The 13854-nt window shown below is 45.9% G+C and overlaps 2 protein-coding genes across 4 annotated transcripts in view; one reads left to right on the top strand and one right to left on the bottom strand.

Annotated features, from left to right (window-relative positions):
• The window catches only part of CUL4A (cullin 4A), an 84387-nt gene extending 82345 nt beyond the window's left edge, over nucleotides 1-2042 (bottom strand). For both annotated transcript variants that reach the window (XM_073350371.2, XM_073350381.2), the window contains exon 1: nucleotides 1266-2042. In XM_073350371.2, the coding sequence (XP_073206472.1) occupies nucleotides 1266-1422 (157 nt within the window). In that variant the 5' untranslated portion in view covers nucleotides 1423-2042. The remainder of the gene's footprint in view (nucleotides 1-1265) is intronic.
• The window catches only part of PCID2 (PCI domain containing 2), a 32607-nt gene continuing 19842 nt past the window's right edge, over nucleotides 1090-13854 (top strand). The window contains exons 1-4 of one of the 2 annotated variants that reach the window (XM_073350435.2): nucleotides 1090-1911; nucleotides 7849-8377; nucleotides 8606-8692; nucleotides 11245-11334. In XM_073350435.2, coding sequence (XP_073206536.1) covers nucleotides 8657-8692; nucleotides 11245-11334 — 126 coding nt within the window. In that variant the 5' untranslated portion in view covers nucleotides 1090-1911; nucleotides 7849-8377; nucleotides 8606-8656. Of the gene's footprint in view, nucleotides 2014-7848; nucleotides 8378-8605; nucleotides 8693-11244; nucleotides 11335-13854 lie in introns of both variants that reach the window. The other variant, XM_073350426.2, reaches the window with a different exon arrangement.

Here is a 13854-nt window from a genome sequence, read left to right as displayed (position 1 = left end):
GAGAACCTGGATTTGTGCAGGAAATGGCCCACCTTGATTATCATGCATATTGTGAAGAGAGTTGTCACTTTGGATGGGCTATTACCAGCAGGAGAGTGAGTTTGTGTGTGGGGGGGTGGAGGGTGAGAAAACCTGGATTTGTGCTGGAAATGGCCCAACTTGATGATCACTTTAGATAAGCTATTACCAGCAGGACAGTGGGGTGAGAGGAGGTATTGTTTCATGATCTCTGTGTGTATATAATGTCTGCTGCAGTTTCCACGATATGCATCCGATGAAGTGAGCTGTAGCTCACGAAAGCTCATGCTCAAATAAATTGGTTAGTCTCTAAGGTGCCACAAGTCCTCCTTTTCTTTTTGTGACTACAGACTAACACGGCTGTTACTCTGAAACCAAATACATGGTTTCCATCATCAGCACCCCCAGTAGAAAAACTGTTCCAGTACCCCAGTAATATTGACCTGTCTTTGAGACCTAAAGATGAGAGCTACACTAGGGCCCCTGTGCTCAGAATTTCATATATGTAAGTAAGCTGAATTAACTTCCTTGAGAAAAGAAAAGGAGTACTAGTGGCACCTTAGAGAGGGTGCCACTAGTACTCCTTTTCTTTTTGCGAATACAGACTAACGGGGCTCCTACTCTGAAACCTAACTTCCTTGAGGATCAGGCCCTTGTTTGCCAAAAAAGTGATTGCCTAGACACAGTGAACAGGCTGGCTGACTAAGGGCCCTTGTACCTGTGGAGGGAGGCACCGAGCGCAAGTTAGCCAAGTTAAGACCTTTTCGCAGTCAGTTTCCAGAGCAAACCCAGCCTGGCACCTATCTGTTGGTGAGGAAGGAGCTGGAGCAGACCCCACAGCACATGACCAGAGGAGCGGCGCTGGCGGCGGCTGCTGCCCTCCATGGGGCGCAGGGTGCACCACAGGCCCCTGGAGCTCGGGCTGGAGAGCGGTCCGGAGGCTACACACACCGCCCCCCCCCGCACCACAGGGCAGGGTCCTCAGGCGGCCGCTCTTGACCCTGCCCTGCCTGTCACTGTTCGCAGCAGCCCGCAGTCAGGGCCCCTCCCAGCCGCCTCCCTCTCTGGGGAAGGGGCGGGGGCAGCAGGGCCAGGAGTAGAGTAAACTCAGGTCAGGACAGGGCCGCGGGGTCCAGTGGCTGCGGCCGAGCCCGGCCGTGCGGGAGAAACTTGGGATGCTTCGAGCCGCCGCCAGGCCCTGGGGACTCGCCCGCTCCCGACCCCCAAACCCTCGGCCCCCGGCCCACCTCTGAAGTTCTTGATCACGAGCTTCTTGGAGGCGGCGGCGGCGCCGCCCCCGGCCCGGGCTCCCGCGGCCGCCGCCAGCGAGGCGGGCTTGGTGAGCCCGTTGGTGTGTCCCACCAGGGCCGACAGGTGCGGCTTCTTCTGCGGCTCGCCGGCCATGGCCGCCCCCTTCGTGCCGGAGCGCGGCTCCCGCCCCCCCGGGCCCGGCCGCCGGCTGGAAGCGCCGGCTGCGGCTGCTGCTGCTCTGTCCGGCGGGCGGAGAGTCACCGCCAGCCCGGCCTCCCCCCGCGTCGCCCCGGCTCCGGGGGCCCCATCAACCCCGCCCCGCGGAGAGGGGGCGGGGGGCAGGCCGGCCAAGGCTGCCGCCGGCTCCGCCGCGTAGGCAGCGCGGCCTCGCTCACAAGATGGCTCCCGAGACCAGGCCTGAGGCGGCCGCTGCCGCTGCCGCCCTCGCGCCGGACGCAGGGGGTTAAAGCGCCCGCGAGGCGCCCCCGGCCGGACTCGGGCCCCTCCCTGGCGTGGGGAGAGCGACGGCTCCGCTCGTCGGCCCGCGGGCGCAGCCGGCAGGAGGCGCCGCCCGGCTCCCCCAGAGGCCGCGCAAGAAAGCGAAGCGGCCTCAGCCCGGGCCAGGGTCCCGAGACGCAGCGGGTGAGGAGCAGCGGCGGATCCCCCGTGAGCGGCGCGTCTCCCTCCGGCCCTTCTCCCCGGGCCGAAGCGGGGCTGCTCTCCAGCCGCGCTAGTTCAGTCACGGTAACGTCACCTTACTGAGGAGCTCCATGGCCGTAGCCGACCACGTGTTTCAGCCGATCCAATTATTTTGCTATTCTGTTTACACTAACGCCACTGGAAATCCCAACTTTTGTCCATCAAGGCTTTGTCTTCTCGGCAAAAGTCTGTAGTTTTCTCACTGAGATAGGCAGCCACCTAGGTACAAAATTCGAGTGGAGACCAAACACTAATTTTGTACCTCTCTGTAGCCGGAGATGGATTACAGTTTTCTGGAGCCCTGGGCCAGAGCAAGTGGGGGCCCCTCCGCCTGCTGTCCTCCCACTAGCCTCCCCCGCACCACCCCGGTGCTCCTGCTGGGGAGCAGGGTCAGGGCATGGGGCCAGGAGCACCGGGCAGAGCAGGGCAAGCCCCAGTATCCCAACCCTGCTCCCTGGCAGGAGCACCGGCTGGGGCCCCTGGACACAGACTCCATTGGCCCAGTGACTAAACTGCCACTGTCTGTAGCTGAGGTCAACCCCAGGGGGGATAGTGCTGCCCTTGAAGAGCTACAATCAAGGTGGAATCTACCAGTGGCTTGTTTCTACTCAGCTTTTACGTCAAGATAGATATCTCGGTAACTAGGTAACATCACACATCTTCTTAGGAAGAAAACAGGCCAAGACAGTAAAAGTTTATACCTTTCACCCTTCTAAACACAAAGCCCAACATTTTCTGGTTTTCCTAGTTTCCTCTTCCCAGCCCAAAACGCTTCCTTATTTTCAGAGAGATGGACATTAACCACTTAATTAAATGGTGCCTCTGACAAGAAGGGCTGAGGGCTTCACTAGCTGTTTTTCTTAACTTCCCACTCTTGCTACTGTTGCAGCAGCTCCAAAAATGGTAAATGTCATAGGAGCACAGGTGTAGACCAGCCCGTGTTTTAACCATCATGTCATCTAAAAATTCTACATCTACTCAGAGCAGGTCTAGACAGCACACTGTTTAAAATCAGGTTTCAGAGTAGCGGCCGTGTTAGTCTGTATCCGCAAAAAGAAAAGGAGTACCTGTGGCACCTTAGAGACTAACAAATTTATTTGAGCAGAAGTTTTCATGAGCTACAGCTCAGTAGTCCTACCATAGAAGACACTGTACAAGTAGTAACAACCCAGTAGAGAATTGGACATAAGTCTTTTTTCATGTTAATGATCACTTGTGAAATTTTTGACTCAAATGTGTCATTAAGAACTTAGAGGGAGAAAAGGTGGATGATTAGGTAATATCTCGTATTGGCCCAGCTTCTGTTTGTGAGAGATAAGTTGCCCAATAGCAACTATGTGGGTGAAACCAGACAATTGCTAAGATCTCAAATGAACTCACACAGGAAAATGATAAAAGACAGACATAAACATCACATCAGCTGTGGGTGAACTCTTTTCACAAGGCAATCACTCTATGTCTGACCTATCAGTCCTCACCCTCAAAGGAAACCTGTACAACACTTTCAAAAAACGAGCCCGGGAGCTTAAATTCATAATTATGCTAGAGACTAAAAATCTTGGACTGAATGGTGACCAGGGTGGATAAAAATCAATGGTTTTTTTAAAAAAAAATTAATCAGATTTTTTTATTTAAATCAGATTTTTTTGATAAAATGCTTTTTGAGGGAAAAAACTATCTAACAATAGTTTTAATTAAGATATAATGTATCTCAAAGATATCATGGAATAGGGATTATAAATTCTAATTCTATAGTATGAGACAGTATATTCCTGTAATGTTTAAGAAAAGTTTTGTAAATGAGTTCCTATAGTTCATGGATTAGGGACCAATTTTACGGGGCTACGGGGCTTCTGTATAGATTATTTAGGTTAATCTTTCTATCTATCCAATGGGACTCAGTGCTAAGTCTAGAAGACACCATCAGAGATCCTTAGTTTTGCAGTTCTCAGATTGTGGATTTGTGTCTCCAGAGATAACATGCTTGTTAACAGCAAAAATGTTGTTAAATAAATAATATATAGAGGTGAGAAATAACAGAACTCAACCCTATTGTCCCTCTGCAAATTTGTGTACACAAAGTCAATCCCTTACCTCTCTCTAAAAGTGCAAAGTTTCAAAAAGTTCAGTGAATAGAAGAAGATTGTTGGGGGCAGAATAGATCTGGACAAGGAGAAGAAGTCTGGAGATAAATGTGAGAAGGGAGGTACAGGCAGTCAAAACATAAGTGAAACTATTTGAGCAGCATATTCCAGAAGGCTTGAGGTCTTTCTGAGTGTATCCTTCATTGCTTTGAGATCTACTATACCATTCGCTCACTAGAAAGGAAAACCTATAATGGCCCGTTTGGGGAAAAAGAACCATTCAAGAAATACATGTTTGCTGATGATGTTTTAAAGAAAGTCACAATAGTGAACTGGTGGAAGTCACTTAAGCACTTGGATTCAGAGACTGTTGAAGTGATAATCTCACTTTTAACAGCACTAGCTTCTTCTGCCCATATAGAAGGAATATTTTCTTCCTTTGGACTCATTCATTCCAAATTGATAAATCATTTAGGACCTGAAAAAGCAGGAAAGCTTGTTTTTCTTTTCCAGATTATGAACAAACAGGAAAATGAAGGTGAAGACGACTGAGTTAGCTGCAGAAGCCAATATTTTAAATTTCTCATGTTGACCTGGCTGATGTAGTAGATTTAATTTTTGGGTTTTTTTTAATATTTCATTTAACTATTTTAGTTAAAAACAATTTTAACAAAAACAAACCTGATTTTAAAAAAATTGGATGTTTAACTAAATTCAAAAATTCATGTGCTTGCATTGTTAAAATATTATATGTTTGCTGTTGAAGAAAAAATACAGAATACATAACTTTGTTGTTTTGCTTCAATAAAACAATTTAAATGTCTGTCTGGGGATGTTCTCCTCCAGAAACAGCATGGCAAGAAAATCCTCCAAATATTAATGATTAACCTGTTGAACTGGAGATAGTTTACCTCCCAATGACTTCATAAATATCTGCTTCAATTACCTTTGGTAAATGAAATAACCAAACAATCATTCATTTTCTCATTTAGCTGTAAAACTAATCTGAAAAGTTTTCAAAATAAATCACTTTAAAAATGTATAATGTGTATCTTCTAAAAATGAAACCTACATCTATCTCTGAGTTGTGAAGAATATGTATTAAGATTATTACAACCAACAAGAATACACTTTTATGTAGAAATCCATGATTAAATTGAGTCTTTCTGACTAGTGATTTAAATCAAATCCATCCTCATGGAGACACTACATTTATGGCTTATTACTAGGGCTGTCAAGCGATTAAAAAAAGAATCGTGATTAATTGTGTGATTAAAAAGAAATCAATCACGATTAATCACACTGTTAAACAATAACAGAATACCATTTATTTAAATATTTTTGGGTGTTTTCTACATTTTCAAATATATTGATTTCAGTTACAACACTGAATACAAAGTGTACAGTGCTCACTTTTTATTTTTCATTACAAGTATTTGCACTGTAAAAAACAAAAGAAATAGTATTTTTCAATTCACCTAATACAAGTACTGTAATGCAATCACTTTATCATGGAAGTTGAATGTACAAATGTAGAATTATGTACAAAAAATTGCAGTCAAAAATAAAATGTAAAATTTTAGAGCCTGCAAGTCCACTCAGTCCTACTTCTTGTTCAGCCAATCGCTCAGACAAACAAGTTTGTTTACATTTGCAGGAGATAATGCTGCCCACTTCTTGTTTCAATGTTACCTGAAAGTGAGAACAGGCGTTCTCATGGCACTGTTGTGGCCAGCATCGCAAGATATTTATGTGCCAGCTGCTCTAAAGATTCATATGTCCCATCATGCTGCAAACACCATTCCAGAGGACATGCTTCCATACTGATGATTGATTCTACTCAATAAAAATTCACAGTAGTGTGGACTGACGTATGTTCATTTTCATTATCTGAGTCAGATACCACCAGCAGAAGGTTGATTTTTCTTTTTTGGTGGTTTGGATTCTGTAGTTTCTGCATTGAAGTGTTGCTCTTTTAAGACTTCTGAAATCATGCGCCACACTCATCCCTCTCAGATTTTGGAAGGCACTTCAGATTCTTAAATCTTGGGACGAGTGCTGTAGCTATCTTTAGAAATCTCACATTGGTACCTTCTTTGCATTTTGTCAGATCTGCAGTGAATGTGTTCTTAAAACAAACATGTGCTGGGTCATCGTCCGAGACTCTTCTAACATGAAATATGTGGCAGAATGTGAGTAAAACAGAGCAGGGGACATACAAGTCTCCCCCAAGGAGTTCAGTCACAAATTTAATTAATGCATTTTTTTAACGAGCATCATCAGGAGGGAAGCACGTCCTCTGGAACGGTGGCCGAAGCATGAAGGGACATACAAATGTTTAGCATATCTGGCACGTAAATACCTTGCAATGCCAGCTACAAAAGTGCCATGCAAATGCCTGTTCTCACTTTCTGGTGACATTGTAAATATGAAGAGGGCAGCATTATCTCCTGTAAATGTAAACAAACTTGTTTGTCTTAGCTATTGGCTAAACAAGAAGTAAGACTGAGTGGACTTGTAGGCTCTGAAGTTTTACATTGTTTTGTTTTTGAGTGCAGTTATGTAACAAAAAATCTACATTTGTAAGTTGCACTTTCATGACAAAGAGATTGCACTACAGTATTTGTATGAGGTGAATTGAAAAATACTATATCATTTTTACAGTGCAAATATTTGTAAATGTAAAAAACATGCAGAATATTTAATAAACTTCAATTGGTATTCTATTGTTTAACAGTACGATTAAAACTGTGATTAATCGTGATTAATTTTTTTGAGTTGTGTGCGTTAACTGCAATTAATCAACAACCCTACTTATTACAACAATCTGTAACCCACTAATGCACCCCAGCTGCCACTCCCTTCCCCCAACTTTCCTCCCTAGTACTGGAAGGGTGTTAATAGGCCATTTCACCTTGCATGGTCCCTTGAAATATGTACTAACAATTTATGCTATATAATCTGTTCCACCTTGTATATAGCTGGGACAGAGTACATTTCCCAGACCCGAAGAAGTGCTCTGTGCAGCTGAAAAGCTTGTCTCTCTCACCAAAAAGAGCTATTACTTAACCCAGTGGTTCTCAACCAGGGGTAAATGTACCCCTGTGGGGTACACAGTGGTCTTCCAGAGGGTACATCAACTCATCTAGCTATTTACTTAGTTTTACAACAGGCTATATAAAAAGTACAAGTGACATCAGTACAAACTAAATTTCATACGATTATTTGTTTATACTACACTATAGATTATACACTAAGTACAATATTTATATTCCAATTGATTTATTTTGTAATTATATGGTAAAAATGAGACAGTAAGCCATTTTTCAGTAATAGTGCATCATGAAACTTTTGTATTTCTATGTCTGATTTTGTAAGCAAGTAGTTTTTAAGCACGGTGAAACTTGGGAGTACGTAAGACAAATCAGACTCCTGAAAGGGGTACAATAGTTGGAAAGGTTGATAGCCACTGTCTTAACTCACCTTCTCTTGTTAATGCCCTGGGACCAATATGGCTACAACCCTGCCTGCAGGGATGTTAGAACAGCTATTATAGCATGGGTGCTGCAAGCCATTGTACAAACCTGTGAACCCTAGGATGGAAACCAGGTATTTGGTTATTACTACTTCAAGACAGGGTACTCCTATACCCCCAGTTCCAGCCCCCCGACTGCATACAACCATTAAGAGCGTGTCACAGCGGATTAAAATGTATTACAATGCTTTTTTCTTTTTGCCACGCATGCACAGTGAGATGGTCTACAAAACAACACTATGCATTTTGTGTTTAAAACAGAAGTGTCACTAGCTCACGACAAGGCAAGGCTTTGGGCCCACGCTCCCAAACTCCATATAACAGAGGGAGAGGACAGCCAGCACCCGGAGCCAGCTGCCCTCCCAGCTCGCCGCAGCCAGAGGCACCCCAGGGACGGACGCGTGCGGGAGCAGCGCCCGGGCAGAAGCACCAGCACGCACAGCAGTCACTAGGCTCCCAAGGGGGCTCTCAGCCCGGCCACCCCGCAGCAGGCGGAACGCTGCGCTCAGCTGCAGCGCGCGACGCTCGTCTCCCAGCCCCGCCGGCTGCGCGCGAGAAGAATCAAGCCCCGCCCCCACTCTACAGGACGAAGAGTGACAACAACTCCGCTTTAACCCAAGTCGGGCGCGCGGGGCGGGGCGCTAGGACGGGTCATCACGTGAGCGGCTTGCCCGGCCCGCGTCACGTGACTCGCGCCGGGCTGGCGCGCCGGGCGGGAGACGGAAGCGCCGGGCGGTTGCCCCACCCACGTGGTGTGATGGAGTGAGGCGGGCGCGGCGCTGCGAGCCTGGTCAGTGGGTGCGGGGGAGCCCCGGGGGAGGGGAGTGACGCGCGCCCTGGGAAACCCCCGCCCCGTTGCTGTGCCCTGTGCCTGGCTCCGCTCCTGGGGGGTGGGGCTGCGGGGGCTGCTCCGGGCTGAGTGAGTTGGTGGAAACCCCACGCTGGCCCCGCGGGGAGGTGGGGGACAGTCGTGCTAACTCCGTTTCGCGGTGACACTTCTGTTTCCTTGGCCGCACAGGACACGCCCCGCGCTTGATCTCCAGCACTTGCCTGGCCCGCTGGTCCGTCCATGGCGCACATCACCATCAACCAGTATTTGCAGCAGGTAAGTGGGTTTTATTTGCCGGCACCATTCCCTGTTTTTCTCCACGCTCCAGATAAGTTACCCTGTTCAAGAAAAGGCAACCGAGAGTATGGGAAGTGATAATTAGGGAAGCGTCTCCTAAGGCTGTTATGAAAACAAAGTAACATTCGTATGGCGCTTAAAAAATGCGGGGCCTATATAAATATGTAGCCCCCAATCGTGTGATAGGATCTGTTAGTGTGGGCTCTGGCATCTTTAGGAAGTGGGCATGTCTGTACTGCAGCTGAGAGCAAGCCTCCCAGCCCCAGTAGACAGACACACTAGCTCAGCTCAAGCTAGCACGTTAAAAACACCAGCGTGGATGGTCCAGCACAGAGGGTAGCTCAGGCTCTCAAGCCCACCCGCCTCCCTGCTTCTGAGACTGGGGGCTAGCCCAAGTCTCCGCTGGACCCACAACTTTCATACTGCTCTTTTTAGTATGTTACCTCAAGCTCTGCTAGCATGAGTCTGTCTACTCCAGCTGGGAGGTTTGCGCCCAGCTGCAGTGTAAACATACCCAGTGAGGCTTTGCACAGATACTGGGGTCTGCATTAATAGACGCAACTGTAGGATCAAGGCCCAAATATACTTGCTATAAAGGTTCCTTCTTTGTCAAATGTAATACACACTCTTATTTAAGCACCTTAATGAGACATGTCAAACTTGGTCAGTTCCGCAAAAGGAGCCAAAAGTTAAATATTAGCTGCCTAAGCCCCTTTCCCAATTTCTGTGGTTTATCAGTCATGTTTTTATATCTTTAGAAAAGGTTTTTCCCCGATCTGTTGCTAAGTGACAGACCCACAAAACCATAGGAAATTTAATATAATAAATGAATCTGTGAAATGACAGTTTACAACATGTTGTCAAATGTAAGAAGTAAAACTGTAAATACTTCCTTTTTTTAATCTGTTGTTGTTTAAAATGTCATTCATGGAAATATGAGGCAAAACATTGTGATTTTTGAATTGATCATGTCCCTTTAAATAATCCTTGCATTGCAGTATATTTGATCATGATAGGACATTATTGAAACTTAAATTTCTAGGTCTGTCATCAGGCTTTTTAACTGAAATAACAAAGATAAGCTATTTTATTGTCCAAATTTTTTCAGATTATTGACCACATGTTCATATTTTTAGATTTTTCTAATTCTTGAGAATTTTGCATCAAACGTGGGTTTTTTGTTGGTTTTTTTACAAAGTAAACTCTGAAGATAAAGTCAACATGGAACTAAACTAATTGATTGTATATGGACTATACTGAACTGTTTAATAATACTTTATTTCTTCACTGAAATTCTTAGCTGACCTTAGTACTAATTTGGTTTCTGCTGCTGATTTAGAAGTGGGAATACCTTTTCCTGAATAGTGTAGACAAGAATAATGCCATGTGCCCAATCCTGTATCCCATCCATACCCAAAACTCCAATTTAAGGGAGTTCGCAAAGATGCTCTGGGTCCAGTCCTGTAATTCCTACTTAAGAAAATCTTCCCCTTTAATTAAAGGGGAAGTTTTTCTTAGTAGGGAAGGCAGGATTAATCTTTTTATGATTAGGTTGTGTTATTAAATACTAATATGTATGTGAAATACATTTAAGGGTCCTTATTAATGAAATCCAAACTATCCTTCCTTTCAGCAATTCCAGTGTAAAATATTTAAAACTTGATTTATGGCTGCAAGTATACTTTTTATTCATTAAAGTCTGTCTATAGTTGTTAAACAAAGTTTCTAATTCTGTCTAACTACTGCCAGTGAAAGACAGTAGACCCATATAATTGCCTTGTTCATAGAGTTCATAGAATATCAGGGTTGGAAGGGACCTCAGGAGGTCATCTAGTCCAACCCCCTGCTCAAAGCAGGACCAATCCCCAATTTTTGGCCCAGATCCCTAAATGGCCCCCTCAAGGATTGAACTCACAACCCTGGGTTTAGCAGGCTAGTGCTCAAACCACTGAGCTATCCCTCCCCCCAATGACCCTGTGAGGTCACTGATCTGAGCCACTTTGTACAACTAAGGAAAAATAAATGTGTATGGCTTTTTCCTGTTCAAGAATTTTAATGTATCTTCCAAACTAAAACGTCTTGGGAATAACATATGAGAAATTAATATTCACAGAAAGAAAAGGAGTACTTGTGGCACCTTAGAGACTAACCAATTTATTTGAGTATAAGCTTTCGTGAGCTACAGGTCACTTCATCGGATGCATACTGTGGAAAGTGTAGAAGATCTTGCTTTGTGTGTATATAAAAAGATCTTCTACACTTTCCACAGTATGCATCCGATGAAGTGAGCTGTAGCTCACAAAAGCTTATGCTCAAATAAATTGGTTAGTCTCTAAGGTGCCACAAGTACTCCTTTTCTTTTTGCGAATACAGACTAACACGGCTGTTACTCTGAAAAATATTCACAGAGTCATTGACAAGAATGCAAATGTCATCACAAGAGGATGATTTTTAATAGTTATGTGGCAATGTGTGTTACATAGCTAAGGCTAGATCTTGTTCCTTAAGGTGTGTAATTTTTTCTTCGATAGGTTCTAGAAGCCATTGATTCCAGAGATGGATTGTTTTGTGCAGAATTGGTGTCATTTAAGCATCCTCATGTTGCAAATCCCAGGCTTCAGGTACAAGAATCAGTTACACTAACAAACCAAGGCCCCAATCCTGCAAGGCATAGGCGCCAACTCTGTGGGTGCTCCTTGGCTGGAGCACCCATTAAAAAAAAATAGGGCGTGCTCACCACCCACCAGGATGACCAGTTGTAGGCAGCCAGGTAGCAGCTGTTGAGCGGGTGCCTCTGCAGATGTGCTGTTTGGTATGGGTTGCCTGGGCACAGCTGCAGTCAGCTGTTTGGCAGGCAGGCTCAGATCAGCTGTTTCGCACCTCCCTGCTCCAGCAGGGGCTGAGTGAGCCTCAACCCCCCCCCCCCCCCCCAAAAAAAAAAAAAAAAAAAAAAAGCCTTAGGGTTAGGGGTGGGTGGGAGTGCCGGGCTATCAGCAGCGGTGCAGCCAGCCCCTGCTCATCTGGGGCCACGCCGCACACACCTCTTGGGCTGGTGGCCATGGTGTCCACCAGTATGGTTTCTCCCTCCCTGCCAGGCTCAACTCTGGCCACAGCAGGCATTAGGTGACCCAAGAGAGCCCAGCTAGGTTAGGGCTGATGGGTGCAGCGGCGGATTAAGGGGAGGAAAAGCCCTGGACCCCAGCAGGAGCTGCACTGAGGGAGACAGGGGAGGAAAAGCTCAGACCCCGTCAGGAGCTGCTCTGGGTGGGGGGAGTAGAAGCGCCCCCCTGACCCCAGCAGGAGCTGCATTGGGTGGAGCTGGGAGAAGCCCCAGATCCTAGCAGAAGATGTGGTGCTGAAGACCCCAGCTTGGGAGCCCCAGCTACCTTAGTGAGAGAAGCTTCAGGGCTAAAGCCCCGACCCGCCTCTGTGCAGAGGTGGCCTGAGCCCCTCTCTCTCCCATCCGCCCTGCGAGGAGCTGGCTCTCACTCTGAGGTTGTGGAGAAATTCAGCCCAGATCTACCCACCTTGGTATCTCCATTTCCCCCGTCATCACAGAGCCATGAATGGATTTACCCTAGGAGGCAGGGTCAGTATTAACCCCATTTGGCAGGTGGGATTAGGGCACAAAGAGGTGAAGTGGCTTTCCCAAGGCTAAGCAAGGAGTCTGTGGCAGAGCAGAGAACCAAACCCAGAACACCTGAGCCCCAGACGTGTGCTTTAACCACAAGGCAACCCTTCCTACCCCAAGGAGGGTGAGCCGCCTCTGCTGCTTTCAGTGTGTGGGTGGGGCAGGCACTAGACAGAGCCACCAGGAGGTGGGGAACAGAGAGAGAGAGAGATGGGAAAAGGGACATGGGGTGGGAAGCAAGAAGGGGGAACATCAGGAAGGGGACAAGGACTTAGAGAAGAAAGGAGAGGGAGAGAGATTGACAGGAAGGAAGAGGGGAGAGACTCCCTACTGCTTGTCCCTCCCATCTGCCTCCTTCCCACAGCCATCAGTGGCCCTCAGATCCCAAATTGGCCCTAAGTAGGTGTGAAGCACAGAGCCAATGTAATGTCTTTACACTGGGATGTTAGTGAAGACAGCTTGTAGCTGAGTGTAATGATTTTAATTATACTGTAATTTATGATGATGTAATTATGTAGTTCATTACTATTTTAATAATGATTACATAGAGATACCAACGATAGACACACATTCAATGACTAGAATATGAAAGAAGTGTATAAATATGCTGAAAATTGCCAGTTTTGGGGTGGGGGGGGAGGCTGGGCACCCCCCAAACATGCATACCTCGCCCTTACGGCAGGAGGGGGCAGAAAAGAGTGAGTGGGAGGCGCTCAGGGGAGGGGATCTAAGGGGCGTGGGCGTGGGGAAGGGGGCGGGGCCAGGATGGGGTATCCACCAGCAAAACCAAAAGTCAGCATCTATGCTGCAAGGTGAGGTGCACAGGCAGACCTCTATTAACTTCAAAGAGTCTCTGAAAGGTCCAGGAATTTGCTCATTTGCATGAAATTTCTGGGAGCTTAGATGGAAATATTCAGGTAGTTCTGAAGAAATTAACACAGAAAGGAATAGTGTGCATAACAAACACGTAAGCAAAAAATCCCCCACAAAACAAACCCAAACTCTCTTGCTGCAGAAAGGGGAGCCTAGTTAGGGAAAAACAATTTTCTGCCACTGCTCTTACAGAGAAAAACAAAATCTTACAAAATATAAAAGTGAGCAGCAGTTCTATAGAAAATAACTCTTCAAAATATTAGAGTTTAATCAAGTTATATTTTATCTATAGAGTGTTTATACTAGCTATAGACCTCAACAGAGAATGACATCCTTATTATAAAATTCCTTTGGTTGGTTTAAAATGTCTTTTAAAATTCTATAAGACTTAATGGTGTTGTATGCAGTTTTAAAAAACTGCACTTAACCCAGGGTCAACTGAAGCAGCAATATAATGTTATTCCATTAGTGACTATTGCTATTAGCATCCATCTCTCCTCTTTCCCTCCACAATACAACTTAACACAATTGTAGGATGCTGTCCAGAGAAATACAGTGAAACATGGAAATTCTATTCTGTTCAGGTTTTTATACTTCACTGTAGTATTTGAGAAGTAAACTCTGTCATTGTCACTAA

The sequence above is a fragment of the Lepidochelys kempii genome, chromosome 1, assembly GCF_965140285.1.
Source record: "Lepidochelys kempii isolate rLepKem1 chromosome 1, rLepKem1.hap1, whole genome shotgun sequence".
Lineage (NCBI taxonomy): Eukaryota > Metazoa > Chordata > Testudines > Cheloniidae > Lepidochelys > Lepidochelys kempii.
Note: the sequence above shows the minus strand (reverse complement) of the source record. Positions and strands in the feature narration are given on the sequence as shown.